This window comes from Salmo salar, chromosome 10 (assembly GCF_965601325.2).
Source record: "Salmo salar chromosome 10, fSalSal1, whole genome shotgun sequence".
NCBI classification, from domain to species: Eukaryota; Metazoa; Chordata; class Actinopteri; order Salmoniformes; family Salmonidae; genus Salmo; species Salmo salar.
The window spans coordinates 127,259,106-127,277,997 of NC_138300.1; the positions used below are offsets into that span (position 1 = coordinate 127,259,106).

The 18,892-nt window shown below is 41.7% G+C and overlaps 1 protein-coding gene across 1 annotated transcript in view; it reads left to right on the top strand.

Annotated features, from left to right (window-relative positions):
* Nucleotides 1-18,171, top strand: part of vwf (von Willebrand factor) — a 156,892-nt gene extending 138,721 nt beyond the window's left edge. The window contains exons 50-54 of the mRNA XM_045688600.2: nucleotides 709-807; nucleotides 2,771-2,899; nucleotides 4,823-4,862; nucleotides 5,566-5,663; nucleotides 17,882-18,171. Coding sequence (XP_045544556.2) covers nucleotides 709-807; nucleotides 2,771-2,899; nucleotides 4,823-4,862; nucleotides 5,566-5,663; nucleotides 17,882-18,067 — 552 coding nt within the window. The 3' untranslated portion in view covers nucleotides 18,068-18,171. The remainder of the gene's footprint in view (nucleotides 1-708; nucleotides 808-2,770; nucleotides 2,900-4,822; nucleotides 4,863-5,565; nucleotides 5,664-17,881) is intronic.
* Nucleotides 18,172-18,892: the final 721 nt, after the last annotated feature.

Consider the following 18,892-nt stretch of genomic DNA (forward strand, 5'->3'; position numbering starts at 1 on the left):
CCATCACCACCATCATCATCACCATCATCACCACCACCATCACCACCATCATCATCACCATCATCACCACCACCATCATCACCATCATCACCACCACCATCACCACCACCACCATCACCATCAAACCATCACCATCATCACCACCATCATCAAACCATCATCACCATCATCATCATCATCATCGCCACCATCATCACCATCATCACCACCACCATCACCATCATCACCACCATCATCACCACCACCATCACATCACCACCATCATCACCACCACCACCATCATCATCATCACCACCACCATCATCACCACCATCATCATCATCATCACCATCATCATCATCACCACCATCATCACCATCATCATCATCACCACAATCATCACCATCATCACCACCATCATCACCATCACCACCATCACCACCATCACCACCATCACCATCATCATCACCACCATCATCAACATCACCATCATCACCACCATCACCATCATCACCACCATCATCACCACCATCATCACCACCATCATCATCATCATCACCATCATCATCATCACCACCATCATCACCACCATCATCACCACCACCATCACCACCATCACCACCATCATCATGTTTCTCACCTCTCCACTCTAGCTGTCTGCGGTGAGCATTCTGGAACAAAATGGCCTTTGTAACATCACTTTAAGAGATGTGTGCGTGTGTGCTGCAGGGCTATACTCTAGAAGAGGTGCCAGAGTCGTGTTGTGGTCGCTGTGTTGCCACTGCCTGCACCATCCAACGACCTGACGGACACTTCATCACTGTCAAGGTTAGACACACACACACACACACACACACACACACACACACAAACACACACATTTAAATCTACTTTACTCAAACGCTAACCCCCTGTCTCTAACCCTACAGGTCAGCAGTAAACTAGCTCTACTCTAACCCCCTGTCCCTAACCCTACAGGTCAGCAGTAAACTAGCTCTACTCTAACCCCCTGTCTCTAACCCTACAGGTCAACAGTAAACTAGCTCTACTCTAACCCCCTGTCTCTAACCCTACAGGTCAGCAGTAAACTAGCTCTACTCTAACCCCCTGTCTCTAACCCTACAGGTCAACAGTAAACTAGCTCTACTCTAACCCCCTGTCTCTAACCCTACAGGTCAACAGTAAACTAGCTCTACTCTAACCCCCTGTCTCTAACCCTACAGGTCAGCAGTAAACTAGCTCTACTCTAACCCCCTGTCTCTAACCCTACAGGTCAACAGTAAACTAGCTCTACTCTAACCCCCTGTCTCTAACCCTACAGGTCAACAGTAAACTAGCTCTACTCTAACCCCCTGTCTCTAACCCTACAGGTCAACAGTAAACTAGCTCTACTCTAACCCCCTGTCTCTAACCCTACAGGTCAGCAGTAAACTAGCTCTACTCTAACCCCCTGTCTCTAACCCTACAGGTCAGCAGTAAACTAGCTCTACTCTAACCCCCTGTCTCTAACCCTACAGGTCAGCAGTAAACTAGCTCTACTCTAACCCCCTGTCTCTAACCCTACAGGTCAACAGTAAACTAGCTCTACTCTAACCCCCTGTCTCTAACCCTACAGGTCAACAGTAAACTAGCTCTACTCTAACCCCCTGTCTCTAACCCTACAGGTCAACAGTAAACTAGCTCTACTCTAACCCCCTGTCTCTAACCCTACAGGTCAACAGTAAACTAGCTCTACTCTAACCCCCTGTCTCTAACCCTACAGGTCAACAGTAAACTAGCTCTACTCTAACCCCCTGTCTCTAACCCTACAGGTCAGCAGTAAACTAGCTCTACTCTAACCCCCTGTCTCTAACCCTACAGGTCAGCAGTAAACTAGCTCTACTCTAACCCCTTGTCTCTAACCCTACAGGTCAACAGTAAACTAGCTCTACTCTAACCCCCTGTCTCTAACCCTACAGGTCAACAGTAAACTAGCTCTACTCTAACCCCCTGTCTCTAACCCTACAGGTCAACAGTAAACTAGCTCTACTCTAACCCCCTGTCTCTAACCCTACAGGTCAGCAGTAAACTAGCTCTACTCTAACCCCCTGTCTCTAACCCTACAGGTCAACAGTAAACTAGCTCTACTCTAACCCCCTGTCTCTAACCCTACAGGTCAACAGTAAACTAGCTCTACTCTAACCCCTTGTCTCTAACCCTACAGGTCAGCAGTAAACTAGCTCTACTCTAACCCCCTGTCTCTAACCCTACAGGTCAACAGTAAACTAGCTCTACTCTAACCCCCTGTCTCTAACCCTACAGGTCAACAGTAAACTAGCTCTACTCTAACCCCCTGTCTCTAACCCTACAGGTCAACAGTAAACTAGCTCTACTCTAACCCCCTGTCTCTAACCCTACAGGTCAACAGTAAACTAGCTCTACTCTAACCCCCTGTCTCTAACCCTACAGGTCAACAGTAAACTAGCTCTACTCTAACCCCCTGTCTCTAACCCTACAGGTCAACAGTAAACTAGCTCTACTCTAACCCCCTGTCTCTAACCCTACAGGTCAGCAGTAAACTAGCTCTACTCTAACCCCCTGTCTCTAACCCTACAGGTCAGCAGTAAACTAGCTCTACTCTAACCCCCTGTCTCTAACCCTACAGGTCAGCAGTAAACTAGCTCTACTCTAACCCCCTGTCTCTAACCCTACAGGTCAACAGTAAACTAGCTCTACTCTAACCCCCTGTCTCTAACCCTACAGGTCAACAGTAAACTAGCTCTACTCTAACCCCCTGTCTCTAACCCTACAGGTCAACAGTAGTCTAAATGAAGGCTGTAGTCAGTACTCCTGTGGTGTCAACAGTAAAGGAGATCTGGTTCTCCAGACCAGAGTGACCACCTGCCCTCCTCTCGACCGCCAACTCTGTCTGGACCAGGGGGTATGACTACAGTACAACACTATAGCCACAATACAACTACAGTACAACACTATAGCCACAATACAACTACAGTACAACACTATAGCCACAATACAACTACAGTACAACACTATAGCCACAATACAACTACAGTACAACACTATAACTACAATACAACTACAGTACAACACTATAGCCACAATACAACTACAGTACAACACTATAACTACAATACAACTACAGTATAACACAACCATTAACCCTCATTACAATACAACTACAGTACAACACTATAACTACAATACAACTACAGTACAACACTATAGCCACAATACAACTACAGTACAACACTATAGCCACAATACAACTACAGTACAACACTATAGCCACAATACAACTACAGTACAACACAACCATTAACCCTCATTACAATACAACTACAGTACAACTACAATACAACTACAGTACAACACTATAGCCACAATACAACTACAGTATAACACAACCATTAACCCTCATTACAATACAACTACAGTACAACACTATAACTACAATACAACTACAGTACAACACTATAGCCACAATACAACTACAGTACAACACTATAGCCACAATACTACTACAGTACAACACAACCATTAACCCGCATTACAATACAACTACAGTACAACTACAATACAACTACAGTACAACACTATAGCCACAATACAACTACAGTATAACACAACCATTAACCCTCATTACAATACAACTACAGTACAACACTATAACTACAATACAACTACAGTACAACACTATAGCCACAATACAACTACAGTACAACACTATAGCCACAATACTACTACAGTACAACACAACCATTAACCCTCATTACAATACAACTACAGTACAACTACAATACAACTACAGTACAACACTATAGCCACAATACAACTACAGTATAACACAACCATTAACCCTCATTACAATACAACTACAGTACAACACTATAACTACAATACAACTACAGTACAACACTATAGCCACAATACAACTACAGTACAACACTATAGCCACAATACAACTACAGTACAACACAACCATTAACCCTCATTACAATACAAATACAGTACAACTACAATACAACTACAGTATAACTAATACAACTACAATACAACAATAATACAACTACAATACAACTACAGTATAACTAATACAACTACAATACAACTATAATACAACTACAATACAACTACAATACAACTACAGTATAACACAACCATTAACCCTCATCACAACACAACTACAATACAACCAACCCCAACACTAATCCTACCGTACTACCGTGCTACCGTGCTACTACCGTACTACCGTACTACCGTGCTACTACCGTACTACAGTGCTACTATCGTACTACCGTGCTACTACCGTACTACCGTGCTACCGTGGGATGAATTGGAACGCCGACTACGAGCCAGACCTAATCGCCCAACATCAGTGCCTGACCTCACTAATGCTCTTGTGGCTGAATGGAAGCAAGTCCTCGCTGCAATGTTCCAACATCTAGTGGAAAGCATTCCCAGAAGAGTGGAGACTGTTATAGCAGCAAAGGGGGGAACAACTCCATATTAATGCCCATGATTTTGGAAAGAGATGTAGGACGAGCAGGTGTCCACCTACTCTGTTGTGTTTTATATTACATGACATATATGATACGACTCTGTTGTGTTTTATATTACATGATATGTATGAAAGGTCTCTGTTGTGTTTTATATTATATGATGTGTATATTATATGTCTATGTTTTGTTTTATATGACATATATGATATGTCTCTGGTGTTTTATATTATATGACATATATGATATGTCTCTGGTGTTTTATATTATATGATATATTTGATATGTCTCTATTGTGTTTTATATTACATGATATATTTGATATGTCAATCCATCTCTGTGTTCAGGGGAAGATCAGCCAGATAGGAACCAGCTGCTGTGAGATGTGTGAGTATCATCTACAGGGTGTTTGTGTCTGTACCTTGTGTTTGTGTCCGTACCTTGTGTTTGTGTCCGTACCTTGTGTTTGTGTCCGTACCTTGTGTTTGTGTCCGTACCTTGTGTCCGTACCTTGTGTTTGTGTCCGTACCTTGTGTCCGTACCTTGTGTTTGTGTCCGTACCTTGTGTTTGTGTCCGTACCATGTGTTTGTGTCCGTACCTTGTGTCCGTACCTTGTGTTTGTGTCCGTACCTTGTGTTTGAGTCTGTACTGTGTGTTTGTGTCCGTACCTTGTGTTTGTGTCCGTACCTTGTGTTTGAGTCTGTACTGTGTGTTTGTGTCCGTACCTTGTGTTTGTGTCCGTACCTTGTGTTTGTGTCCGTACCTTGTGTTTGAGTCTGTACTGTGTGTTTGTGTCCGTACCTTGTGTTTGTGTCCGTACCTTGTGTTTGTGTCCGTAGCTTGTGTTTGTGTCCGTACCTTGTGTTTGAGTCTGTACTGTGTGTTTGTGTCCGTAGCTTGTGTTTGTGTCCGTACCTTGTGTTTGAGTCTGTACTGTGTGTTTGTGTCCGTACCTTGTGTTTGTGTGCGTACCTTGTGTCCGTACCTTGTGTTTGAGTCTGTACTGTGTGTTTGTGTCCGTACCTTGTGTTTGTGTCCGTACCTTGTGTTTGAGTCTGTACTGTGTGTTTGTAATGTGTGTATCTGTAGGTACAGAGCCAGAGTGTAGGAAGACAGTGGGAACACTCAACTACATCAAAGTGGACGACTGTCAGTCACAACAACAGATAGAACTACACTACTGTGAGGTGAGAATATAACTAACCCTACACTACTGTGAGGTGAGAATATAACTAACCCTACACTACTGTAAGGTGAGAATATAACTAACCCTACACTACTGTGAGGTGAGAATATAACTAACCCTAACCCTACACTACTGTGAGGTGAGAATATAACTAACCCTACACTACTGTGAGGTGAGAATATAACTAACCCTACACTACTGTGAGGTGAGAACATAACTAACCCTACACTACTGTGAGGTGAGAATATAACTAACCCTAACCCTACACTACTGTGAGGTGAGAATATAACTAACCCTACACTACAATACTGTGAGGTGAGAATATAACTAACCCTACACTACACTACTGTGAGGTGAGAATATAATTAACCCTACACTACACTACTGTGATGTGAGAATATAACTAACCCTAACCCTACACTACTGTGAGGTGAGAATATAACTAACCCTACACTACTGTGAGGTGAGAACATAACTAACCCTACACTACTGTGAGGTGAGAATATAACTAACCCTACACTACTGTGAGGTGAGAATATAACTAACCCTACACTACTGTGAGGTGAGAATATAACTAACCCTACACGACTGTGAGGTGAGAATATAACTAACCCTACACTACTGTGAGGTGAGAACATAACTAACCCTAACCCTACACTAATGTGAGGTGAGAATATAACTAACCCTACACTACTGTGAGGTGAGAATATAACTAACCCTACACTACTGTGAGGTGAGAATATAACTAACCCTAACCCTACACTACTGTGAGGTGAGAATATAACTAACCCTACACTACTGTGAGGTGAGAATATAACTAACCCTAACCCTACACTACTGTGAGGTGAGAATATAACTAACCCTACACTACTGTGAGGTGAGAACATAACTAACCCTAACCCTACACTACTGTGAGGTGAGAATATAACTAACCCTAACCCTACACTACTGTGAGGTGAGAACATAACTAACCCTACACTACTGTGAGGTGAGAATATAACTAACCCTACACTACTGTGAGGTGAGAATATAACTAACCCTAACCCTACACTACTGTGAGGTGAGAATATAACTAACCCTACACTACTGTGAGGTGAGAATATAACTAACCCTAACCCTACACTACTGTGAGGTGAGAACATAACTAACCCTACACTACTGTGAGGTGAGAACATAACTAACCCTAACCCTACACTACTGTGAGGTGAGAATATAACTAACCCTACACTACTGTGAGGTGAGAATATAACTAACCCTAACCCTACACTACTGTGAGGTGAGAATATAACTAACCCTACACTACTGTGAGGTGAGAATATAACTAACCTTACACTACTGTGAGGTGAGAATATAACTAACCCTACACTACTGTGAGGTGAGAATATAACTTACCCTACCCTACACTACTGTGAGGTGAGAACATAACTAACCCTAACCCACACTACTGTGAGGTGAGAACATAACTAACCCTAACCCTACACTACTGTGAGGTGAGAATATAACTAACCCTAACCCTACACTACTGTGAGGTGAGAACATAACTAACCCTACACTACTGTGAGGTGAGAATATAACTAACCCTACACTACTGTGAGGTGAGAATATAACTAACCCTACACTACTGTGAGGTGAGAATATAACTAACCCTACACTACTGTGAGGTGAGAACATAACTAACCCTACACTACTGTGAGGTGAGAACATAACTAACCCTACACTACTGTGAGGTGAGAATATAACTAACCCTAACCCTACACTACTGTGAGGTGAGAATATAACTAACCCTACACTACTGTGAGGTGAGAATATAACTAACCCTACACTACACTACTGTGAGGTGAGAATATAACTAACCTTAACCCTACACTACTGTGAGGTGAGAACATAACTAACCCTACACTATTGTGAGGTGAGAATATAACTAACCCTACACTACTGTGAGGTGAGAATATAACTAACCCTACACTACTGTGAGGTGAGAACATAACTAACCCTAACCCTACACTACTGTGAGGTGAGAATATAACTAACCCTACACTACTGTGAGGTGAGAATATAACTAACCCTAACCCTACACTACTGTGAGGTGAGAATATAACTAACCCTACACTACTGTGAGGTGAGAACATAACTAACCCTAACCATACACTACTGTGAGGTGAGAATATAACTAACCCTACACTACTGTGAGGTGAGAATATAACTAACCCTAACCCTACACTACTGTGAGGTGAGAATATAACTAACCCTACACTACTGTGAGGTGAGAACATAACTTACCCTACACTACTGTGAGGTGAGAATATAACTAACCCTACACTACTGTGAGGTGAGAATATAACTAACCCTACACTACTGTGAGGTGAGAATATTACTAACCCTACACTACACTACTGTGAGGTGAGAATATAACTAACCCTACACTACTGTGAGGTGAGAACATAACTAACCCTAACCCTACACTACTGTGAGGTGGGAATATAACTAACCCTACACTACTGTGAGGTGAGAACATAACTAACCCTAACCCTACACTACTGTGAGGTGAGAACATAACTTACCCTACACTACTGTAAGGTGAGAATATAACTAACCCTAACCCTACACTACTGTGAGGTGAGAATATAACTAACCCTACACTACTGTGAGGTGAGAATATAACTAACCCTAACCCTACACTACTGTGAGGTGAGAACATAACTAACCCTAACCCTACACTACTGTGAGGTGAGAATATAACTAACCCTACACTACTGTGAGGTGAGAATATAACTAACCCTAACCCTACACTACTGTGAGGTGAGAATATAACTAACCCTAACCCTACACTACTGTGAGGTGAGAATATAACTAACCCTAACCCTACACTACTGTGAGGTGAGAATATAACTAACCCTAACCCTACACTACTGTGAGGTGAGAATATAACTAACCCTAACCCTACACTACTGTGAGGTGAGAATATAACTAACCCTACATTACTGTGAGGTGAGAATATAACTAACCCTACACTACTGTGAGGTGAGAATATAACTAACCCTACACTACTGTGAGGTGAGAATATAACTAACCCTACACTACTGTGAGGTGAGAATATAACTAACCCTAACCCTACACTACTGTGAGGTGAGAATATAACTAACCCTACACTACTGTGAGGTGAGAATATAACTAACCCTAACCCTACACTACTGTGAGGTGAGAATATAACTAATCCTACACTACTGTGAGGTGAGAATATAACTAACCCTAACCCACACTACTGTGAGGTGAGAATATAACTAACCCTAACCCTACACTACTGTGAGGTGAGAACATAACTAACCCTACACTACTGTGAGGTGAGAATATAACTAACCCTACACTACTGTGAGGTGAGAATATAACTAACCCTAACCCTACACTACTGTGAGGTGAGAACATAACTAACCCTAACCCTACACTACGGTGAACTGAGAATATAACTAACCCTACACTACTGTGAGGTGAGAATATAACTAACCCTAACCCTACACTACTGTGAGGTGAGAATATAACTAACCCTACACTACTGTGAGGTGAGAATATAACTAACCCTAACCCACACTACTGTGAGGTGAGAATATAACTAACCCTAACCCTACACTACTGTGAGGTGAGAATATAACTAACCCTACACTACTGTGAGGTGAGAATATAACTAACCCTAACCCTACACTACTGTGAGGTGAGAAATAACTAACCCTAACCCTACACTACTGGTGAGACGTGAGAATATAACTAACCCTAACCCACACTACTGTGAGGTGAGAATATAACTAACCCTAACCCTACACTACTGTGAGGTGAGTACATAACTAACCCTACACTACTGTGAGGTGAGAATATAACTAACCCTACACTACTGTGAGGTGAGAATATAACTAACCCTACACTACTGTGAGGTGAGAACATAACTAACCCTAACCATACACTACTGTGAGGTGAGAATATAACTAACCCTACACTACTGTGAGGTGAGAATATAACTAACCCTAACCCTACACTACTGTGAGGTGAGAATATAACTAACCCTACACTACTGTGAGGTGAGAACATAACTTACCCTACACTACTGTGAGGTGAGAATATAACTAACCCTACACTACTGTGAGGTGAGAATATAACTAACCCTACACTACTGTGAGGTGAGAACATAACTAACCCTAACCATACACTACTGTGAGGTGAGAATATAACTAACCCTACACTACTGTGAGGTGAGAATATAACTAACCCTAACCCTACACTACTGTGAGGTGAGAATATAACTAACCCTACACTACTGTGAGGTGAGAACATAACTTACCCTACACTACTGTAAGGTGAGAATATAACTAACCCTACACTACTGTGAGGTGAGAATATAACTAACCCTACACTACTGTGAGGTGAGAATATTACTAACCCTACACTACTGTGAGGTGAGAATATAACTAACCCTACACTACTGTGAGGTGAGAATATTACTAACCCTACACTACACTACTGTGAGGTGAGAATATAACTAACCCTACACTACTGTGAGGTGAGAACATAACTAACCCTAACCCTACACTACTGTGAGGTGGGAATATAACTAACCCTACACTACTGTGAGGTGAGAACATAACTAACCCTAACCCTACACTACTGTGAGGTGAGAACATAACTTACCCTACACTACTGTAAGGTGAGAATATAACTAACCCTAACCCTACACTACTGTGAGGTGAGAATATAACTAACCCTACACTACTGTGAGGTGAGAATATAACTAACCCTAACCCTACACTACTGTGAGGTGAGAACATAACTAACCCTAACCCTACACTACTGTGAGGTGAGAATATAACTAACCCTAACCCTACACTACTGTGAGGTGAGAATATAACTAACCCTAACCCTACACTACTGTGAGGTGAGAATATAACTAACCCTACATTACTGTGAGGTGAGAATATAACTAACCCTACACTACTGTGAGGTGAGAATATAACTAACCCTAACCCTACACTACTGTGAGGTGAGAATATAACTAACCCTACACTACTGTGAGGTGAGAATATAACTAACCCTAACCCTACACTACTGTGAGGTGAGAATATAACTAACCCTACACTACTGTGAGGTGAGAATATAACTAACCCTAACCCTACACTACTGTGAGGTGAGAATATAACTAACCCTACACTACTGTGAGGTGAGAATATAACTAACCCTAACCCACACTACTGTGAGGTGAGAATATAACTAACCCTAACCCTACACTACTGTGAGGTGAGAATATAACTAACCCTACACTACTGTGAGGTGAGAATATAACTAACCCTAACCCTACACTACTGTGAGGTGAGAATATAACTAACCCTACACTACTGTGAGGTGAGAATATAACTAACCCTAACCCACACTACTGTGAGGTGAGAATATAACTAACCCTAACCCTACACTACTGTGAGGTGAGAATATAACTAACCCTACACTACTGTGAGGTGAGAATATAACTAACCCTAACCCTACACTACTGTGAGGTGAGAATATAACTAACCCTAACCCTACACTACGGTGAACTGAGAATATAACTAACCCTAACCCACACTACTGTGAGGTGAGAATATAACTAACCCTAACCCACACTACTGTGAGGTGAGAATATAACTAACCCTAACCCTACACTACTGTGAGGTGAGTACATAACTAACCCTACACTACTGTAAGGTGAGAATATAACTAACCCTACACTACTGTGAGGTGAGAATATAACTAACCCTACACTACTGTGAGGTGAGAATATAACTAACCCTAACCCTACACTACTGTGAGGTGAGAATATAACTAACCCTAACCCTACACTACTGTGAGGTGAGAATATAACTAACCCTACACTACGGTGAACTGAGAATATAACTAACCCTAACCCACACTACTGTGAGGTGAGAATATAACTAACCCTAACCCTACACTACTGTGAGGTGAGTACATAACTAACCCTACACTACTGTGAGGTGAGAATATAACTAACCCTACACTACTGTGAGGGCTCTGAGGGGACTCTTCTCCAGGTTCATCTCTCTGTAGGTGAGGGCTCTGAGGGGACTCTTCTCCAGGTTCATCTCTCTGTAGGTGAGGGCTCTGAGGGGACTCTTCTCCAGGTTCATCTCTCTGTAGGTGAGGGCTCTGAGGGGACTCTTCTCCAGGTTCATCTCTCTGTAGGTGAGGGCTCTGAGGGGACTCTAGGTTAACCTGTTGGGGATCTTATCCCGATATCGGGATTCATTGTCAAGAGACCACGGCGGGAAATTCAAAAACTGCAAGAATCTAATAATTTCAATTTCTCAAACAATCAACTATTTCTCACAATTTGAAAGATAAACATCTCCTAAATCCAACCACATTGTCCGATTTCAAAGAGGCTTTACGGCGAAAGCATAAAGTTAGGTTATGTTAGGAGAGTACATTGAAAATAGCTGTGTGTAATGTTTTGTCAATTCAAACACAGGCGTCACCATAAGCGGATAACCAGCTAGAATTATACACCAACCTTTGACAATCTTCCTCAGATGACACTCCTAAGACATTATGTTACACAATACATGCATTTTTTGTTCCATCAAGTTGATATTTATATCCAAAAACAGCATTTTACCGAAGCGGTGAAAATCAGATTTTTTTTTCTCTCAAATGCTTCCGGTGAACAACGTTACAAATCACAAAATTACTATTCGATAACATTGGTAAATTATATTATTGTCATTCAAATATTCATAGTTTAACATTTCGTAAATGCTACTGCAATGCCAGATTTCAAAATAACTTTACTGGGAAATCACAATTTGCAATAAACCGGGTGCTGTGCTAAGAACAATAGGCTAGGCTATACAGGTTAGCACCATATGTAACCATGTAATATCAAAATTACTATTGTCAATATTCCCTTACCTTTGATTATCTTCATCCATTGGCACTTCTAGAAATCCCAGGTCCACTACAAATGTGGTTTCTTTTGACAAAGTTCATAATTGATGTCCAAATAACTCCAAGTTGTTCCATGTTGTTAGCGCTTCGGTAGGCTACTAAAAAGTAGCGCGGGGGGGGGGGGAGTCACGGCGAAAAGTAAAAAAAAAAATCTATTTACATTGTTCAAACATGTCAAACGTTGTTTAGCATCAATCTTTAGAGCCATTTTTAACGTGAAACATCAGTAATGTTTCAACCCGACCTCTCCTGTGTCTTGAAAAACGTCTTTGAAAAATGTATCGCATCACATGATTGCGCAGGTGCAGCCAATAATGAAGTGACGACATCCCAGGGAGGTCAACTTCTCTTCATTGCCATCCGGTCTCTGTTCATCATAGACGCTTCAAACAACTTTATAAAGATCGTTGACATCTAGTGGAAGCCGTAGGAGTTGCGAAATGAATCCTTTCTCACTATGGTATCTATAAAACAATGACACTAAATAGTACAGTCACAAAATTCAAATTTTTTTTTATCTATTTTTCACAGGTTTTTGCCTGCAATATGAGTTTTGTTATACTTACAGACACCATTCAAACTGTTTTAGAAAATTCAGAGTGTTTTCTATCCGAATGTGTTAATAATATGCATATCCTAGCTTCTGAGTTGGTGTAGGAGGCAGTTAAAAATGGGCACATATTTTTTTCAAAATTTCTCAATACTGCCCCCGAGCCTCAACAGGTTAATCTCTCTGTTGGTGAGGGTTCTGAGGGGACTCTAGGTTAATCTCTCTGTAGGTGAGGGCTCTGAGGGGACTCTAGGTTAATCTCTCTGTAGGTGAGGGCTCTGAGGGGACTCCAGGTTAATCTCTCTGTAGGTGAGGGCTCTGAGGGGACTCTAGGTTAATCTCTCTGTAGGTGAGGGCTTTGAGGGGACTCTTCTCCAGGTTCATCTCTCTGTAGGTGAGGGCTCTGAGGGGACTCTAGGTTCATCTCTCTGTAGGTGAGGGCTCTGGGGAGACTCCAGGTTAATCTCTCTGTAGGTGAGGGCTCTGAGGGGACTCTTCTCCAGGTTCATCTCTCTGTAGGTGAGGGCTCTGAGGGGACTTTTCTCCAGGTTAATCTCTCTGTAGGTGAGGGCTCTGAGGGGACTCTTCTCCAGGTTAATCTCTCTGTAGGTGAGGACTCTGTGGTGGAATGTGTGGGCATCGCTTCCTTTTAGGTGGTTGTAGAATTGAACAGCTTGTTTTCTAGATTTTGATAACTAGCGTGTATAGTCCTGGTTCTGTTATTCTTGCAGTATTCTACACGCAGTCTCAATTGTGTCTTTGTCCAATGTTGTGAATTCTTGGTTGGTGAGTGGACCCCAGACTTTAAAACCATAGAGGGCACAGACTTCACAACCATAGAGGGCAATGTGTTATATAACTGATTAACCTCTTACATCTAGACGTTCCGCTAGCGGAACACCTGCTCCAATATCCAATGATAGGCGTGGCGCGAATTACAAATTCCTCAAAAATACAAAAACTTCAATTTTTCAAACATATGACTATTTCACAGCATTTTAAAGACAAGACTCTCCTTTATCTAACTACACTGTCCGATTTCAAAAAGGCTTTACAGCGAAAGCAAAACATTAGATTATGTCAGCAGAGTACCAAGCCAGAAATAATCAGACACCCATTTTTCAAGCTAGCATATAATGTCACAAAAACCCAGAAGACAGCTAAATGCAGCACTAACCTTTGATGATCTTCATCAGATGACACACCTAGGACATTATGTTATCAAATACATGCATGTTTTGTTCAATCAAGTTCATATTTATATCAAAAAACAGCTTTTTACATTAGCATGTGACGTTCAGAACTAGCAAACTTCCGGGGAATTTGCTAACAATTTACTAAATTACTCACGATAAACGTTCACAAAAAGCATAACAATTATTTTAAGAATTATAGATACAGAACTCCTCTATGCACTCGATATGTCCGATTTTAAAATAGGTTTTTGGTGAAAGCACATTTTGCAATATTCTAAGTACATAGCCCAGCCATCACGGGCTAGCTATTTAGACACCCGGCAATTTTAGCACTCACCAATATCAGATTTACTATTACAAAAGTTTGATTACCTTTTGTTGTCTTCGTCAGAATGCACTCCCAGGACTGCTACTTCAATAACAAATGTTGGTTTGGTCCAAAATAATCCATCGTTATATCCGAATAGCGGCGTTTTGTTCGTGCGTCCCAGACACTATCCGAAATGGTAAATCAGGGTCGTGCGCATGGCGCAATTCGTGACAAAAAAATTCGAAATATTCCATTACCGTACTTCGAAGCATGTCAACCGCTGTTTAAAATACATTTTTATGCAAGTTATCTCGTAAAAAAGCGATAATATTCCGACCGGGAATCTCCTTTTCGGCAAACAGAGGAAAAATCACAAAGACGGGGGCGGCCAGGGCACGCGCCTAAGCCCACAGTCCCTTGATCGGCCACTTGAGAAAGGCGATAATGTGTTTCAGCCTGGGGCTGGGATGACGACATTCAGGTTTTTCCCGGGCTCTGAGCGCCCATGGAAGACGTAGGAAGTGTCACGTTAGAGCAGAGATCCTTTGTAAAAGATAGAGATGGCAAAGAAGTTCAAGAAATGGTCAGACAGGCCACTTCCTGTAAAGGAATCTCTCAGGTCTTGACCTGCCATTTGAGTTCTGTTATACTCACAGACACCATTCAAACAGTTTTAGAAACTTTGGAGTGTTTTCTATCCAAAGCCAATAATTATATGCATATTCTAGTTACTGGGCAGGAGTAGTAACCAGATTAAATCGGGTACGTTTTTTATCCAGCCGTGAAAATACTGCCCCCTAGCCATAACAGGTTAACCTCTATGGGCTAGGTGGGACGCTAGCGTGCCACCCGTGGTGCACTCCATCAACAGCAGGTGCATTTCAAGAGCGGCAAATTTGAATCCAAATAAATGTCAAAATTCAAATTTTTCAAAAATACAACTATTTTACACCATTTGAAAGATAAACATCTCCTTAATCTAACCACGTTTTACGATTTCAAAAAGGTTTTACGGCGAAAGCATACATTTAGAGTATGTTAGGACAGTACATTTACAAGAGTTGTGTGTAATGTTTTGTCAAGTCAAAGACAGGGTCACCAAAACCATAAAACCAGCTAAAATGATGCACTAACCTTTTACAATCTCCATCAGATGACACTCCTAGGACATTATGTTAGACAATGCATGCATTTTTAGTTCTATCAAGTTCATATTTATATCCAAAAACAGCGTTTTACTATGGCATTGATGTTGAGGAAATCGTTTCCCTCCAATAACCGGCAGTCAAGTCAGCGTCACAAATTAAATAATTAAAATTAGAAAACATTGGTAAAATATTATATTGTCATTTAAAGAATTATAGATTTACATCTCTTGAACACAATCAACTTGCCAGATTTAAAAATAACCTTACTGGGAAATCACACTTTGCAATAATCTGAGCACTGCGCCCAGAAAAATACGCGTTGCGATACAGACTAGACGTCATGTTGGGGAGATCTAAAATCGAAAATACTATGTAAATAATCCATTACCTTTGATTCTCTTCATCAGATGTCACTTCCAGGTATCACAGGTCCATAACGAATGTAGTTTTGTTCAAAAAAGCTCATCATTTATGTCCAAAAATCTCCGTCTTGTTAGCACATGATCTAAGCCAGCCGGACTTCTCGTCATGAACGAGGGGAAAAAATATATTTACGTTCGTTCAAACATGTCAAACGTTGTATAGCATAAATCATTAGGGCCTTTTTTAACCAGAACATGAATAATATTCAAGGTGGACGAATGCATACTCTTTTATAACGTATTGGAACGAGGGTACCCAACATGAACTCGCGCGCCAGGTGTCTAATGGGACATCATCGTTCCATGGCTCTTGTTCGGTCAGATCTCCCTCCAGAAGACTCAAAACACTTTGTAAAGGCTGGTGACATCTAGTGGAAGCAATAGGAAGTGCCAAAATATTCCTCAGCCCCTGTGTTTTTCAATGGGATAGGTTTAAAGGTAATACAACACATCAGGTATCCACTTCCTGTCAGAAAATGTCTCAGGGTTTTGCCTGCCAAATGAGTTCTGTTATACTCACAGACACCATTCAAACAGTTTTAGAAACTTTAGAGTGTTTTCTATCCATATATAATAAGTATATGCATATTCTAGTTACTGGGTAGGATTAGTAACCAGATTAAATCGGGTACATTTTTTTTATCCAGACGTGCAAATGCTGCCCCCTAGCCCTAACAGGTTAAGGTATTTTTAGCCAGATCCTATTTGGGATGTGGAGTTTTATGTTTCTTTTGATGGCGTAGAAGGCAATTGCTCTAGGGCAACTATCAAGGCTCAGGAAAAGACCCAGGTACAGACAGTTTTGAAATAGCAAAAGTGAATTACAAAAACGGGGGCAGGCAAATGACAGGTCAAGGGCAGGCAGAGGTCAGTAATCCAGAGTAGAGTCTGAAAGGTACAGAACGGCATTCAGGGTCAGGGCTTGCAGAGGTCAGTAATCCAGGGAGGTGTGACAAGGTACAGAACGACAGGCAGGCTCAGGGTCAGGGCAGGCAGAATGGTCAAACCCGGGGAATCAGGAACTAGAGAAAGACAGGAGCACGGGAAAAAACACAGGTATAAATACACTGGGGATACTAGGGAAGATGGGTGACACCTGGAGGGTGGAGACAAGCACAAAGACAGGTAACACCCTGAAACAGATCAGGGTGTGACAGCAACAGTGTCTACATAGAATTTGTATTTGTTGTCTTGGCTACTGGACCTTTTTTGGAACACCATTATTTTTGTTTTACTGAGATTCACTGTCAGGGCCCAGGTCTGTCAGGGCCCAGGTCTGTCAGAGGGCCCAGGTCTGCGCAGAAGATCTAGGTACTGCTGAAGGCCCTCCTTGGTTGGGGACAGAAGCACCAAATCATCACCAAACAGTAGGCATTTGACATTTGACTTCAGATTCTATTAGCGTGAGGCCGGGTGCTGCAGACTGTTCTAGTGCCCTTGCCAATTCATTGATATATTTGTTGAAGAGGGTGGGGCTCAAGCTGCATCCCTGTCTAACCCCACGGCCCTGAGGAAAGAAATGTGTGTGTTTATTGCCATTTTTAACTGCACACTTGTTTTTGTGTATATTGATTTTATAATGTTTTTCTCCCAACACCTCTTTCTCTCTCTCTCTCAGGGGAAGTGTCGTAGTAAGAGTGTATATTCCCTAGAGACTAACGCTGTGGAGAGGGAGTGTGTGTGTTGCGCTTCTGTGGCGACAAAGCCTCTGAGCGTTCCACTGCTGTGTTCTAATGGAACACTGACACATCACAACGTTCTGTCTGTCACCGCCTGCGACTGTCTGGCCCAGCACTGCACTTAGAGAGAGAACTGAATAAAATTGAGAGAGACAGTGTGTGTGTGTGTGTGTGTGTGTGTGTGTACCCTGATAAACATGTACTCAAATAAACAATTTGGATATTCTCATTCTGTCTGTCTTTCTTTCTCTCTCTCTGTTTGTCTGTCTGTCCATCTGTCCGTCTGTCTGTCTGCATGTTTCTTCTGTCCTGTGTGGCTCAATTGGTAGAGCATGGTGTGTGCAATGCCAGGGTTGTGGGTTCAATTCCCATAGAGGACTGTATGAAAAATGACAAATATTTCTGCACTCACTAGGGATGTTAATCATGCAACCTGCTGCCAGACCCTATGGATGCTCTAGTCTAAGGTACCTGGTTCAATTGTGTTTAGGAGCATTCTTTAAATATCTAGTAAGACATATTTGATAATTTACAATCATCCTAAATTAAGATGATCTGTGTTAGTTTTAACACTATATGCAACCCCCCTCTCTCGCTATTGATTTCAACTTGATAATCGATGATTGATTGACAAAACAGTGTTGAATTTCTCTTTCTGTTTTGGTGACCCCCGTATCAAAATGCAAAATACCTAAAGCTACAGTGCCTTGCAAAAGTATTCATCCCCCTTGGCTCATGTTGTATACAGATCAACACCTTAGAGACAGTCAGTCATACTAGATGTTGTATACAGATCAACACCTTAGAGACAGTCAGTCATACTAGATGTTGTATACAGATCAACACCTTAGAGACAGTCAGTCATACTAGATGTTGTATACAGATCAACACCTTAGAGACAGTCAGTCATACTAGATGTTGTATACAGATCAACACCTTAGAGACAGTCA